Here is a 15,548-nt window from a genome sequence, read left to right as displayed (position 1 = left end):
TTGGTGGAGAACCCGCCGGAGGTGGTGAAGAACTCGACGGAGTAGGCAGGCTCGATGTAGAAGAGCTACCGACTCCCTCGGATGCTTCAAGGTGGATGCAGTCGATGACGAAGCATTGTGTCGTCAAAGTGGAAGGGAGCGGTGGTGATCGTCGTGTGAGGAGAGAAATTCAATCCTTTCTCTACCCCTTTTGCCGTCACCGAGCTGGCTCTATTCCTATTCGACGAGAACATCGAGCTTCGCCCGGTGATGGCAAAAGGGGGAGAGAAGGATCGGACTTCTCTCTCGACGAGAGACCACCACCACTCCCTTCCACTTTGATGACCCAATGCTTCGTCGTCGACTACATTCACCTTGAAGCATTTGGGGGAGTCGGCAGCTCTTCTACACCGAGACCGCCTACACCAGCATCCGAGTCACCATCAACCCCGCCAAGTTCTTCACCACCTCTGACGGGTTCTCCCGCAACGCCCACAACGACCTCCGTGTGACTCCGACCACTATATGAGACTTAGGGGGAGAATGTTAGATAAGTCTCACATTTGTGCGTCCATGTATCTATCTGTATTACTAGATAGGGCTAGGTATAGCCTCCCCGGGGTGATCTTGACCATCGATGGGAACACACGGTGGTAAACTAGCCTCCTATGGCCGCTTAGGAAGAACCATGGTTAAAGAGGTGACTTGGCTAAGTCCCCCGCCCCTATATATGTAACCCAATACCCATTGGGCCAAGTGGTTGAATGAAATCAGATCCATTTGGGCCAACAAGCATGTCCAGCTCACCCGCAGCAAGCTGACATCTCCTCTGCCAACTTCATGCAGCTCTCTCATGCATGCAATGGCCTAGTAATTTAAGCAGCTAGACGGAGCTTGAAATCTTCAAGTGATCACTAGCGCAATATACTAATCAGGCACCTATACATACATGTTAACACTAACACTTCCATGACAAGATTATTTCCAACATGATATTCATCTGATTGAAAAATACTATTGAACAGCAAGCTTCAATAATCTGATGAACATACCTCCATCTCATTGGAGTGCATCCTTACCAAGCGAGGAACCTAGAAAGATGTAACAATAATTACAACAGGGATTTAGATAAGGCAACACTCTTATAAGTATTTAGTAGTAATGCCCTCGTGCACCAACCAAATGTTAAGGGGTAAAAAACATATGTGTATGTGTAATGATCATAAAAATCAGACATCCAAATGTGTTTTCCTGATACACTGCTCGTTTTCATCAATGCTATTTAGCACAATCAGTGGTTGCATGGTAATGCCACACTACTACCCAACAAAAAATGATAACTAGGGTCATACGGAGCGCAGCACTTTAAAAAAAATGTCAACTACACAGAATTTAGCGTTCTACAAAACACTGAACACACACACACAAAAAAGAAGATTACCAAAAGATTAGTATTCTCAAATATCAAATGCAAATAGGGGTGTGCTTCTTTAAGTTATAAAATATAAAATACAAACAAATGAGAATGAATTTTGGATGCATGAATGTACATACTACAAATTAAAAATAGCTTGAAATATTCAACTTTCAATTCCATATAAAACTCTTATAAAAATTATGAATGCATATATCATACTGAACTTTAATTGTAAGTTATAAAATGTAAGATTGTATTTGCCTAAACTGTTGGCAATAGAATAGAGGAGGTAGGAGCTCTACTACGGGGGGGTCTATTCATCTCGCGCGCGATTTCCGACCAACACGTCGCAGAAGCGGCGGCGGAGGCGGAGGCAGCGGTTGTGGAGGGCGGCGGGAGCGGCGAGTGCGGTGGTGGAGGGCGGAGCGAGCAGCGCCAGAGCCGGGGAGGTCGGGGAGCGGAGGCAGAGGCGGATGCAGCGGGAGCATCGGCGGAGGCTATGGGAGCAGCGGTGGAAGAGGCGGGAGCGGCGCCGACGCCGGAGGAGGCGAGGGAGCAGCGCTTCTGCGCCCCCCCCCCCCCCCCTACTCAGGGACCTAGAACACAGGTACTTTTTGGAGCTGTTAAACTACTCATGCATTGCATATAGGCATTCATATCGAACTCTACACTACTAAGCAAAAACAAAAGTGTCGGTATCTATTTGCTGTAAGAGAACATTTGCTAGCTTTACTTACTAAGGAAATATACTAGATATTAGCTGATCTATAATACTTCTAGAAGGCAATTAAGTACTAACACAAGGATTACTTACTAAAATAACAAGAAGCATACTATCAATACGTTATACTATTACTACTAGCTCTGTCATGAAATGGCCGTCATTTCGACTCAACTACCACTGATAGCAGTTATTTGCTGTAAAAACGTGCATTTGTCTATAGAGTAGAATTTTAAGGGCTCCAAAGCCGACACTTTAAAATGCCTCCCTTTTGTCTATACAGTAAGCCCCTTTTATATTCCTCATAGCATATTGAACCAACAATCTTTTATGGTCCTTTAAGTTGAAAATGTTGCTATATCCAATTGTTAAAGCCTTTAAAGGTCCCTGCTCAAATAATAATAGAAAGCAATGGCTCAACTGCCTTGCTGGGACATGGAAGTTGGAATTAAGCCTCACTTTGATTTTCTTCCCTGTATTGACATTGTATATGAAGTCACCCTTCCGAATCACACCATCATAGATTCTAGAAAGAAACAGTAAGAATAAAGTAGTTAGGTAAATATCATAGAATTGTCTTCCACTACAGAGATAATCAGCAAGAAAACAATAGATCAGTAACTAGAAGAACAAGAATCACCTTAGATATGTCAGCTGACCAAAACGGCCTTCTTCTAGCTTAAATGCTAATGCCACAAGTGGCTCAGCTGGAGTCCCAGCCAATAATACCTAAGACCAAGACAAAAGGTGTAACTCAATGCAAACAATAACAGTATGAAATTTGTCGCTAAATATAACGGAGGGCTACAGTGGAAATGCTCCACAGTTACAAACAAGCTTCCCAACCTTCTTATATTATATACATACCACCTCATCATTTCCATTAGTAGGATGAGTGGGACAAGATGGGAAGTGTTAAAAAGGGCGAAGAAAAGATTTGACCTATTGTTATAATATAATTGTTGAAATCCCTTAGTACCTTCTCTTCCGAATTGTTTTGATCAAGGGCGTAGTTGTCAACCTCCAATGGGCATGGTAGATAGTCCAGCACACCATCAAGAAGTGGTTGAACACCCTATAAAACAAATTAAACATTTCACTGTTAGAATTAACATTATAACTGCCAACAATGTATCGCAGCTGCTTGTATACAAGTTCTCATCCTAGAGCGGTTACAAATCTTCAAAGACTTACCTTCACCAAAGTTTGATAATCAGCCAATACCCACAGTTATGGGTGATTGTTATTGACTTAAACAATCCTAAAGCATTAATGCTTGGAGGACAAAACACGGAGCAAAGCAGATGCTTATCCAATGCAATTACTCTATTATTCCTTTGAGTCAGATCACTCTTGAATGTCGTGAACAAATGGATTGTACAATAGCAGTGTTAATATACAACATAAAGCTATTGGGCTTCAACAAAAATCTGTTTCAAAATTCCACAACAGCCTACTCAGATGCTTAGCTCCTAGTAGATATTAGTCATGTTTGTTATTTGTAGCTTTGTGCTTGATTGTGGGTCTACAGAAGATCTTAAATTGCAAGCACCTAAGATATCCAAAGATGGTTGATGGCATAAACATATTTTCAGTGCAACATATAATAAGTTAAAAAACAGGTTTGTTTGCATATGGTTCATACAGATAGCTAGAACATTCGGCGCACTTTGCGCACCCTATCATGGCTTTAACATTAAATATCTGATACTTCCTCCGTTTTTATTTATACGTCGTATTAGATTTGTCTTAAGTCAAACTTAGCTAACTTTAACAAACTCTATAGGAAAAATAAGAGCAACAAACCTAAACCCTAAACCCTATCAACATATGCACTATCAACATATGCACTAGCAACATCTATTTTATGGTGAATTGACTGAATTCAATGAAACAATTTTGGTATTGTAAATGTTATTATTTCTTTCTATGAATTTGATCAAAATTGGCCAAATTTGACTTAAGGCAAACCTAATGTGACATGTAAATAAAAATAGAGGGAGTAATTAATTACCAAATATAACTGTAAAATAGAAGCACAAAGTACCGAGAAATGTCATGTGGTGGGCCTTGGAGAAGCACAAAGTCCCAACTAAGTACATTACCCTCATCAAGGATATGTACAAGGATGCAACGACGTTTGTCCGGACATGTGATGGCGACACCACTGACTTTCCTATTAACATAGGCCTACACCAGGGGTCAGCTTTGAGCCCTTATTTATTTGCTTTAGTGCTGGATGAGGTCACAAGGGATATACAAGGTGAGATCACTTGGTGTATGCTCTTTGCTGATGATGTGGTGCTAGTTGACGAGAGTAGGACAGGGGTTAATAGGAAGTTAGAGCTATGGAGGCGCACGTTAGAGTCGAAAGAGTTTAGACTTAGTAGGACCAAGACCGAGTACATGATGTGTGATTTCAGCGCGACTAGGCATGAGGGGGGAGACGTTAGTCTAGATGGGCAAGTGGTGGCCCAGAAGGATACTTTTCGGTATTTAGGATCGGTGCTACAAAAGGATGGCGATATTAATGAAGATGTTAAACATAGAATTTCAGTTGGCTGGTTGAAATGGCGTCAAGCTTCTGGCATCCTTTGTGACAAAAGGGTGCCACAAAAGCTAAAAGACAAGTTCTATAGGACAGCAATTCGCCTGGCGATGTTATACGGTGCTAAATGTTAGCCTACAAAAAGGCGACATGTCCAGCAACTGAGTGTAGCAGAGATGCGGATGTTGCGGTGGTTTTGCGGGCACACAAGGAGGGATAGAGTCCGAAACGAAGCTATTCGGGATAGGGTCGGGGTGGTACCAATTGAGGAGAAACTTACCCAACATCGGCTGAGATGGTTTGGACATGTCCAACGGAGGCCTCCTGAGGCGCCGGTGCGTAGTGGGGTTCTTGAGCGGGTCGATACTATAAAGAGGGGTAAAGGTAGACCTAAACTGACTTGGGATGAGTCGGTTAAGTGAGACCTTAAGGATTGAAATATCTCTAAAGACAGCTTTGGATAGAAGCGCTTGGAGACTAGCTATCAATGTGCCTGAACCATGACCTTTATTTTTTTTGGGTTTCATCTCTAGCCTACCCCAACTTGCTTGGGATTAAAAGACTTTGTTGATGTTGATGTTGATGTTTCATCTCTAGCCTACCCCAACTTGCTTGGGAAAAAAGGCTATGTTGTTGTTGTTGTTGTAACTGTAAAATAGAGCTAACCGGTTAAGACAAGGAAAATATAATCTGCTTGCTCTAAACCATCCAACCAGCATAGCAAATGAAAACCCAGAAGAAACTTATGAACCGCTTGCTCAGTCCATTGTGAATGCATATCGAGCATAGAAAGAGCCTATTTGGCAGGGCTTCGGCTCCTCCGAAAACAGCTTCAGCTCCGGCTCTAGTGGAGTGGCTTCTCTGGTGGAGCTGAAGCCATTTTGAAAATCGTTTGGCAAAACAGCTTCACCTATTTTTCATGAATAGATTGAAGAGATCATATGATCAATATACCCTTAGCTATTTAACGTGTTTGTGCAGTTGATTTTTATTTGCACTCATTTTACAATTTTAATTTATATGAAAATAAAGGAATAGAAATATTGGTTAACTAAATATCATTGCTTCTCATATTAATAGAGCAATTTCTTAGAAAAAGAAGTCAATCCCCACATAATACCCTTATTTCCATAATTTTTTGGGTAAAGTCCATTTTTGGCCATCGAACTATTGCCCGAGTTTGGTTTTGGCCATCGAACTCCAAAACCGGGTATCCTTAACCACTCAACTCTCAAAACCGTTCATTTTTAGCCATCGGACGGTTTTGGTGAGTGGTTTTGCTGATGTGGACACCACGTGGCGGTGGGGCCCACATGTCAGCTTAATTTTTTTCTCTCTCTTGTTTCTCTCTTTCTTCCCTGCTCTCTCTCTCTTCCCCGCTCTCTCTCCCCGGCGGCGCCGCCCTCCCTGGCTCCCTGCCCGTCCCCACCTCTCTCTCCAAGGCCATCGCGCGCGGAGCAGAAGCCTGCGGGCGGGGGAGCTCCACGCCGCCGCGGCCTTGGGCGGGCGAGCGCCGCCGCGGCCCGTGGGCAGGGGAGCTCTGCTGGCGGGCCTCCTCCCCAACTCAACTGCAGGGGTGGCGGGGCGCGGCCGCGGCCCCGGCGGTCTGGCGAGAGCACAGCGAACGCGCCCCGGCAGCCGCGTGGTTGAACGGAGGCACGGAGGGAGTAGGCGGAGCACGGCGCGCGCGGGGGCCCGCGGGACGGCAGCGAGTGCGCGGCTCGGCGTCGAGCGAGTGGCGCGGCCGCGGCGAGCTCGCGCGGTGCCGCGGGACGGCCGTTCGTCGGGCCATCCTCCCCCGCCGGGCCGCCCCTCCTGCTGCGGCGGATCAGGAGCTCGAGCTCCGCCGCGCCTCCCTTGGCGGTCGAGCTCCGTGGAGACTCGGCGGCGACGGCGAGCTCCGCCGGCCTCCCTCCTTCCTCCTCTGTCCTCGTCCCCTCGGGGTGCCGCCGCCGGATCACCTCGCCGCGCCGCAGCTCCCTCCTCGGCGTCGCGCCGCAGCTCTGCTCCCTCTGCCGGCAAGCGGAGCTTGACGTGGCACCAGGAGGCGCCGCGGCCCCTCGCGCGGAGCTCGGTTGCGGCCCCCTGGCGGCGCGGCGGGCGGATCTCGGCGCGGACCCAGGCGACGCTGTGGACGGAGACCGGGCGGAGCAGGCCGTCATCGTAAGTGCCCATCTCCCCGCCGCCGCCGTACGGCTCGCCGCCGGCGGGAACACGCCGGGCGAGCTCCGCCATGAGCCAGAGCTGCCGGCCGGGTGAGCTGGAGAGGCGTGCGCGGGAAGGGCGGCGGCCGACGCAGGGTCAGGAGAGTTGGATAGGAGAGAGGAGAGGTAGAGGGAGAGAGAAGAGGAGAGAGGAGGGAGAGGAGGGGCTGACAGGTGGGTCCCACCGCCACGTGGCGTCCAACTCAGCAAAACCACTCAGCAAAACAGCTTGATGGCCAAACATGAATGGTTTTGAGAGTTGGATGGCTGTGGATGTCCGGTTTTAGAGTTGCATTGCCAAATCCGAATGCAGTCGATAGTTGGATGGTCAAAAATGGACTTTACTCTAATTTTTTTCTTCCTATTTCCTTTTCTTCACAATTTTTCCCTTCCTCCCCAAGTTCGGCTAGGCGCCAATTAATCGGCGATTCGGCGCGATTACTCGCTAGGCGAAGCCCGTCGCGTCGTTTTGGCCCTAGGTCTAGGCGTCCGGCGGCGACGAGGCAGCGCGGAAGTGGGCGGATGCGCCAAGGGAGGCGCGAAAAAATCGCCTCTCCACCTTATCGATTCTTCTGGTCACCTCCTGATCCCGATCCACATCCACCCACGCCACCTCACTTGCGCGCCACCCGCCTGAACGGCCGTCACCGGCCACCTTGGCACCCTGCGACGACCACCGCTCGACCTCCCGCACAACATGGCCCGACCTTCCGCGTAGCCGGCAGCCGGCCCTACCCGCTGCGCCGCCGCTACCCGCCTCCCATAGTCGGCCGCACCCGCCACCGGCCGGGCTCTCGCTGCCGCAAGAAGGCGGACCGTACGAAGTGACCGGTGCCACGCGTGAGGAGGCGAGCGCAAGCAGAACCTAGGGCAAAACTGACAGTCGTGAATGAGGAGCTGGAAGAGCCGTGCGGAACTACGTTTTCGTGGCTCCACCTCCTATGTGGAAGCCGCAAGGGGCTCCAAATGCGGCTCCTGGTTCGGAGCTGCTAGATTTTGAACCATTTGGCAAGGCTTCAAGTGGAGCCGGTTTTGGAGCTGGTTTTTGAGCCCTACCAAATGGGCTTAAAGTATTTATCACAAAGAAACAATTAAGGTAACTTATTGTTTTTAAATAGCTGGCTATAGTGGTGCTATTGCGGTGCCTAAAGCGATTTCACGGAGCAGCCACTATAACCAATGCAGTACAAAATAGCGCGCTATAACAGGAAATAGCAGCGCTTAGTAGCAGTTTGAGAATCTGCCACTAAATCCTATAGCCAGCTATTTAAATTATTAAGGTCACTAAAACTCAGCTACTCAAGCAGCTATCCCCAATAGACTACCACACCATGATTAAATTAGATTCGTCTGTGCCTTATCCACTCCAGTCTACGGTCATGGTGTTCTGGTACCTAAAACTGTGCAGTATTTATTGGTCACAGCCTCGCAGGCTTTCATCGTTGGAGCGGTAGAACTCGCGCCGGATGCCACGCATAATAAAAGATCGGTGCATAGTTTCAGTTTTTAATTTGCTACCTGTATTTGTAGCATTAGGAAAATAGCATATATGACTTAATTTAGTCTGTATTACATTTTGGCTTTCAATACAGCCTTAGTGTGACTTGCCACCTGTACTTTTAAGGGCTTACTCTTACCACTAGTAGAAATATTATACTTGAAAAGTTTTAGATATATATCATACTACATGTCATGCATTGAAGTTCTGAAATACAAAATCAGCAAGGCCCATTCAATTACTGCTGCTTGTTTTAAATTTGCAATTCAGCTATTTGGTAAGCAAAATCAGTAACAATAAATCCTAGAGCTGTTTCAAAACCTTTAGGAACACAGGTTTAGCAACCATTTTCATTATCAACCAAGATGATATGGGTCTTTTAAAACCATTTGCAAAAGAAACAAAAAAATAAATAGGTCAAAAAGTACAGCAACAAACCTTATTTTTGAATGCACTTCCCATGTAGACTGGTATGAACTTCCGTGCCACTGTTGCTCTTCGAATAGCCGCCTGATCAAGAATATAACATCAAGCAGCATGACAACAATTTTGGAAGAACTAACAGGTCATCAATTTATCAATATCATGCATTTTTAAAACATGGTATAGTCAGAAATAGAAAAGAAGCAAACAAATGTAGATTTTGACTATACACTTAATGCTGTTGTGAACTCAAATATCAATCAGAAAAACATCATCAGCATATCTTGAACATAAAGATTTAATTACAAATTCTAAATGGTTCGCTTTCAGCTCATACAAATGCATAAAAAATATTTGCTATGGTATAGGTCCCAAGACTTCAAATCATTATTTTCTTCTTAATGTAATGATGTGCAGCTCTCCTGCGCGTTCGAGAAAAAAAAAAGATAAAAGACTTCAAAGCATTATACATATCACGAACAAACAAGGGTTACAGATTTGCAGGACATACTTTTTTTCCTTAACAGAGCATAATTGTGTAAACCATTTGTCATAGCATATGATCAAAAACATCAAAAGGTGTGGATTTATAACCCCAACCAATGAGGCCCAAGGACATCACATCCTTTCAAAAATCACTTTTACATCTAGAGGAATTAATTATTTAATTAGACGATTACTGTAAACATTTATGCATGTATAATTGCATTTCTCTCTTGGTTTTGCTGGACAGTCAATTTTGATCATGGGCTTATGTTAACAAATTTGAGAAACACCTTGCCATAAATAACAGGTCTCAAATTCAAAAGGAAGTTAGGCTTGTTTTTAGCTTAATTACAGAAAAAATTCAAATAATCATATTCCACCATACAAATTACATGTTCTACTAACAAATTAAGAAAGCAGAGGCACTATGAATATGGAGCAATAAGCCAGACTCATTTTTTCAGATGAATTGTATGCTTATATATATTCTATATGAACAATTCCATGTAAAATATATAGCTGCATGAGAATCAAGTAACAGAAGAATAACAATAATGGAGATAGTAGACTATATTTTTTTTGGGGAGGGGGGGGGGTCATATAAAACGTTTTTTAAGGTCAAGTTGAACAAACCTTAAGCTGATTAGCTGTTATTGGCTCATCGTTGAGAAAAGCTTCAGCAAGTTGATCGTCTACTTCGGAAACAACTTCAATAAGTTCACGTCGCTTCTCATTGACTAAATCTGCCATGTTCGATGGGACATCATATGCAGTGACATTCTGGCTGCACATTAGAAATAGATGTGCCATCTAAGATTCCAAAAAAAGAAAGCCTTATGGAAAATCTCTAGAGAATAAGACTCACCCACTAGAACCCTCGAACTTATAAGCCTTCATTTCTACAAGATCAACAAGACCCTCGAACTCCTCTTCTAATCCTATGGGTACTTGTACAGCTGCATTGTGGTGCCGGAGCTTGGAACGTGCCTTTACACAGAAAGAATGAAAGCAATAATCAGCTGGAGAAACTGGTTCCAACATATAACCTCAAGATGTCATAACCAGAACATCAGTAGAAGTAAATATACTAAAGCAACAAAAAAATGTTAAAGCAAATGGGGATAGGATGGAACACAACACTAGAGATATATAGCATAGATGATGATCCGGTGGTCTCGACCAAAAGCCACCATAGCAACAAAATGTAAGCCTCATTTACCTGTAGGTAACAAAACTGCAAGTAATAAGGCTATCTAAAATTGAAGCTTATTTACCTTTAGGTAACAAAACTGCAAGATACTAATAAGGCTATCTACAATAGAAGATAAAGAGTAAAAAAGTTATCATTGCAAAAATAACAAATACTGATTTGAAATTTTCCCAAAAACAAGTTGCATGTTCACCTAAAAACGACAAATGTCAATAAAAATATGTGACAACTTTGACAGAAGACATTCCATAAGAGATGGTATCTTCCCTTCCGAATAATAGTTTCTTGAGGGGAAAAGGATCGCATTTACCAATAATGTAGTCAACATTCAGAGCAGTAGCTTATTTCAAAAGGAAAAGTTCATATTACACCACCAACCATTAAACCACACAAAAACATTTCTCATCCATCACCTAACAAGATTTTTAAATCGTCGCCTTGCCGTCCAGGCGGAATTCCAATCCTAGAATCACAGTCGCCGCGCCCTCCCCGTGTATGGCGTCCAAAGTCGTCGCCTAGGCGTGATTGGCGTCGTTTTTCTGCCCAAGGGATGCTGCAAGAGCCAAATCGATTCGGCGCGCGGAAGCCTAAAGAATCGCGCGCGGGAGAAATGGCGGAAGCAGCGTGTGTGCGTGCAGGAATCACACGCCTACACCTCCCTGAGCGACCCCATCTATGCCGCGCACGGATTCAGAGAGAGGGAAGGAGAAACGAAAGAAGATGGTGGCGGCTCTCGGAATCCTCATTGGCGCGCGGTGCCTCAATCCAGCTGTGCCCGCACCTCGGTCCAGTAGCTCCCATCCCTTCTGCTACGACCAATCCAGTCCGCCTAGATCTACATCCAGGCGCTCGTCAGCTCCTGCCCCATCTGCTATGTCCTCCACTCCGCCTCCTCATCCTCCCGGTCTGCTCGTAGTGCACGTACCTCTTCTCTCCTCCCGGTCTGCTCGTAATGCACGTACCTCTTCTCTCCCTTCCTATGCTCTATTTCTTATGCTATGTTAGCCTGGACATGGATATACTCTGCTCTGTTGTGCTTCCTGCAGTAGGAGGCAAACAGCATTGGCTGCTCTGCTCCATTGTATGTATTATATAACAGCTAGCTTTTTGTGAATGTGTGCCTGATGACTGATTCATGTGACTGTACCTTACTGCATTTTCCTTAGTTTTGCTACTCTCTGCTTTGGAATTGACAGAAACAAAGTATGTTTACGCTGCTTCAACCTAGATTAGGATATGAGTATGGTATCGCCTCGCCGCGTGTCTTACTTGCCTAGGCGTCTGGAAGGGGGTGGATCGCCATGGCTCACCTTACCACCTCAAAAACCATGTCATCTAATTTGAAGAGTGATTTTAAAAGTATAAGAAAGAAGTGGTGTGAACAAAAGAAAAGAAATCAAAAAGAACTCAGGAAGTATATTTCTTTTCCAAAAAACATTTATATACATGGTAATTCGAACGAAGCCATCAGTGACAATATTTTAAAACATAAATACTTCTGGTGCAAGACTATGTATTTTTGTGCACTTCACATGCACTTTTCCCCTAATATCCTACAAGTAGGAAATGTGAAATAAATAAACAAATAAAATCGAGAAATTTATTTTAGTTAGTTGTTCCAACCATATCCGTTCTTTCAATTAAGATTATATTAAAAAAAAGTGTACTTATTAATTAAAAAAAGATCACACAAGCAAAGGGCAATTGTTCGGAGCAACTTTCATGAGTGGGCTACAGGACCACGGAATGGCCTAAGGAGGGCAATCTGTTTTGTAACTTTATTAACCACACGTTAAGTGCAGGGATAGAGAAGCAAATGTAAACTAGCGGTACTAGAGGGAAGTATAAATCTTCAATGGAGACAAGGCCAAATGCTAACATTCAGTAATGTGGAGCATCTCCCTAGAAATAGTGGATATAAGTTTCTAAATCAAGTTGGAGTCGTAATGAATGAGATCACTAACCATGCAGCAACAGGCTCAACTAATATTATATTAGTAAGCCAGCACAGATGTGTGGGGTTCATTGGTACATTTTTTGACTAATTGTTGTAGTGCTGATTTCTTTTTTCTTTTCTTTTTTTTAAATGTAACTTCATTAGGATTTGGGTGAGATCATGGTGATCCAATTTATAGTAATGAGCGTCCCTCTAGTTGGACACTAATGATAGTTCTCTGGATGGGATGAAAAGAAAATACATCAGTCATCAAATACTTCATTTTTTGTCTCCTGAACTAGCCTATGCGCTGTGCTTTTTGCTGATTAGTAAAGCATTGAGAATGATTTCTTCAGATGCATAGGAATGTTCATTATCATACAATGTTCTCCATTACAATGATAGCATCATACTGTAGCTAATGATATGATACTATCATGGCAATTTCTTAAGTTTGTCTTCTCAGTGCAAAATTCTCCAACATATTGAATACATGGAATAAGGCAGAATTTAATGAACTGAGAGAGGAATTATTTTTTTTAGAACTAAAGCACTATCTGTAAAATCAGATTGATGCTCACCTGGTTAAGAACCTTCCATGGATCAGCTCCCATACGGTCCAACTTGTTAATGAACGCAACCCTTGGAATTTCATATCTTCTCATTTGCCGATCAACAGTGATCGACTGACTTTGTACGCCACCAACACTACATAGCACAAGTATAGCACCATCAAGAACACGGAGTGCCCTTTCAACCTCAATGGTGAAATCCACATGACCTGGAGTATCAATAATATTAACCTGCATCCACATTATAAAGTGAGTTTTCAATCCCAATAAAAAGAACAATGTAATGTGGGTTCAAAAAAAAGATTCATTTGGATGATCTAACACTTTAATCATTCTTCATGAACTGCCTCAGCCAGTCAGAATGACCCAAAGCCACAGGCCCTGGCCCGAAGACATTAATGCAATATAAAATCAGTAATTACTAATCAGTTCACCCAATCTAATAAGTCAATATTTTCCATGAAAAATGTATGGATGAAAAGCACACTTGTCCAATAGTGCACAGCAAACAACCACTACCCCACTAACAAAGCCACGAATATGTCATGAAACACCCAAGGCATATTGGCATCCACTCCAAAACTACTGTGCAAAAATTCATAAAATTGTTACGTTCTCCTCTCTGGTGGATGGCAGCTCCACTGAGATCTTACACATATCTAGTAATTTGTCAATTCCTCCACTACCCACCACAGTTTTTTACCCTGCAGTATTACCCACCACAGTTTTTTCTCCCTGTAGTATGTCTGTGGCCTTAACAATCCTCAATTCCCCATTTCCCCATGTTGCAATCACATTTTCATCCTTTGTCCCTCCACTTTTCTTTTCTATAAATAAATAAATAAAATAGCAATCTTTCTTAAATTTACAAAGTTCTTAATACATTTTCCGTTTATTACTGTTAGAAAAACTAAACAAGTCAACCTAGCTACGAACCCAACCTTAACCTCCCTCCTTCGCAACTTCTCCTTCAACTAGCAACGAAATCGCGGTCACACGGGATCCATAATCAAAACGAAATGGATCAAGCAGAATTAGATTAAAAGAGGATGAAACAAAACAAACGGACCTGGTACCCCTTCCAGGTGCAGTAGGTGGCAGCGGACTGGATGGTGATTCCCTTTTCGCGCTCGAGGTCCATGGAATCCATCTTGGCGCCAACACCGTCGCGCCCGCGAACCTCGTGAATCTCGTGGATCCGGCCGGTGTAGTAGAGGACCCGCTCTGTCAGCGTCGTCTTCCCGGAGTCGATGTGCGCGGAGATGCCGATGTTCCGCATCCGGTCCATCGACTCCCGCCACCGCGCCGCGTCCTTCTCGTCCCGCGCCCGCAGGGCCGACGCCGACGACAGAGCCCGCCGAGCTGAGGCCACCGCGGCCGAGGCCGCCGGCGAAGGGGCATCAGCGAGGGGCGGCTGGAGGAGGAGGGAGAAAGGGCGGAAGGAGGAGAGGAGATGGGAGCCTGAACGCCGGGCCATGGCCATCGCCGCGGATTTCTCGGCGGTAGCGGCACTGGCGGCGGCGCGATGAGACGTGGGGTTTTGGAATTTTGGGGGACTTGTTCTGTTACAACAACAAAAAAAAACAACCTAGTCCGTCAGTCCGTGTACCAAAAACGAGTGAGGCAGCAGCGGGTATTCCTCGACCTACAGCCCCCGCCAGATCTAGCCGCCGCCGGCACTTGGGAAGAGGGCCGGCGCGGTTCCTGGGCGGCAGAGGGGCCGGCGCGGTTCCTGGGCGGCGGCGTACTCCAGGGCAGGGGTGAGGCACGCCGCCACGCCGGAGCCCGAGCAGAGGCGGCGCAGGGAGAGGGACGGCGGGGAAGGGGCGCAGGGGACTGGCGTCGGGAGAGAGGGCAGTTGGGGGAAATAGCTTGATTACCAGGTACGCGAGATAATCGGGTCCTCCGTTGTTCCGAGGATTACTAGAAATGCTAGCGGCGTTGCCGCATTTGGCCAGTGTGCGGGCTGCATCCGCTGTGGATGGCCCCTGATTTTCTGTTGGCTATGGTGAGTTTAGGTAGCTATGGGTAGGATTTGTACTGAAGCTTCTTATATGTTGCAGTATAGGTAAGACAAATCTGTTGTTTCATTGTTTTCACGTAGGTGTCATGATTTGCAGCCTGTTTTTGCATTTGGTATATATTTGGACTTCATATTGTAATTGTATATATTTCCATTTTTAATTTGATCTACAATTATTTTTAGTATTTAAATTTTTTATCATATTTCATTTTGGACAACTTTTGATTTTAGTGTGTTTTGGTGTTTAAATTGAACATATAATGTTTATTTTATGAACAGGTTGTGGTTTGATTTAATTAAAATCCGAGCATTTTTGTAAAGCAACTATATATTGAGTGAGGATCAAGACTGTTGGTTGATTTTATGAAAATCTAAGATTTCTTTACAAATTTCCATGAACAGGAAAGGTTAGGCTGCGGGTTAAATTTTAAAAATATTGAGTTTCTTTTAATTATTTGGGAGAGAAGGCAAGACTGCGTGTGGCGAGTGGAGGGACCATTTGAGTTGTACATGAATTATTTTTTGTATTAC

General features: G+C 44.6%; 1 protein-coding gene across 4 annotated transcripts in view; it reads right to left on the bottom strand.

Annotated features, from left to right (window-relative positions):
* The window catches only part of LOC120669803 (elongation factor G, mitochondrial), a 29,505-nt gene extending 14,338 nt beyond the window's left edge, over positions 1-15,167 (bottom strand). Inside the window, exons 1-10 of one of the 4 annotated variants that reach the window (XM_039949643.1) lie at positions 14,875-15,167; positions 14,064-14,556; positions 13,004-13,225; positions 10,142-10,263; positions 9,910-10,060; positions 8,806-8,877; positions 3,097-3,192; positions 2,758-2,846; positions 2,577-2,643; positions 1,032-1,070 (exon numbers count right to left, since the gene is read on the bottom strand). In XM_039949643.1, the coding sequence (XP_039805577.1) occupies positions 1,032-1,070; positions 2,577-2,643; positions 2,758-2,846; positions 3,097-3,192; positions 8,806-8,877; positions 9,910-10,060; positions 10,142-10,263; positions 13,004-13,225; positions 14,064-14,477 (1,272 nt within the window). In that variant the 5' untranslated portion in view covers positions 14,478-14,556; positions 14,875-15,167. Of the gene's footprint in view, positions 1-1,031; positions 1,071-2,576; positions 2,644-2,757; positions 2,847-3,096; positions 3,193-8,805; positions 8,878-9,909; positions 10,061-10,141; positions 10,264-13,003; positions 13,226-14,063 lie in introns of all 4 variants that reach the window. The other 3 variants (XM_039949642.1, XM_039949641.1, XM_039949640.1) reach the window with 3 other exon arrangements.
* Positions 15,168-15,548: the final 381 nt, after the last annotated feature.

The sequence above is a fragment of the Panicum virgatum genome, chromosome 4N (genome assembly GCF_016808335.1).
Source record: "Panicum virgatum strain AP13 chromosome 4N, P.virgatum_v5, whole genome shotgun sequence".
NCBI lineage: Eukaryota > Viridiplantae > Streptophyta > Magnoliopsida > Poales > Poaceae > Panicum > Panicum virgatum.
The sequence above is the reverse complement of the archived record's forward strand: the minus strand, read 5'-3'. Positions and strand labels throughout refer to the sequence as shown.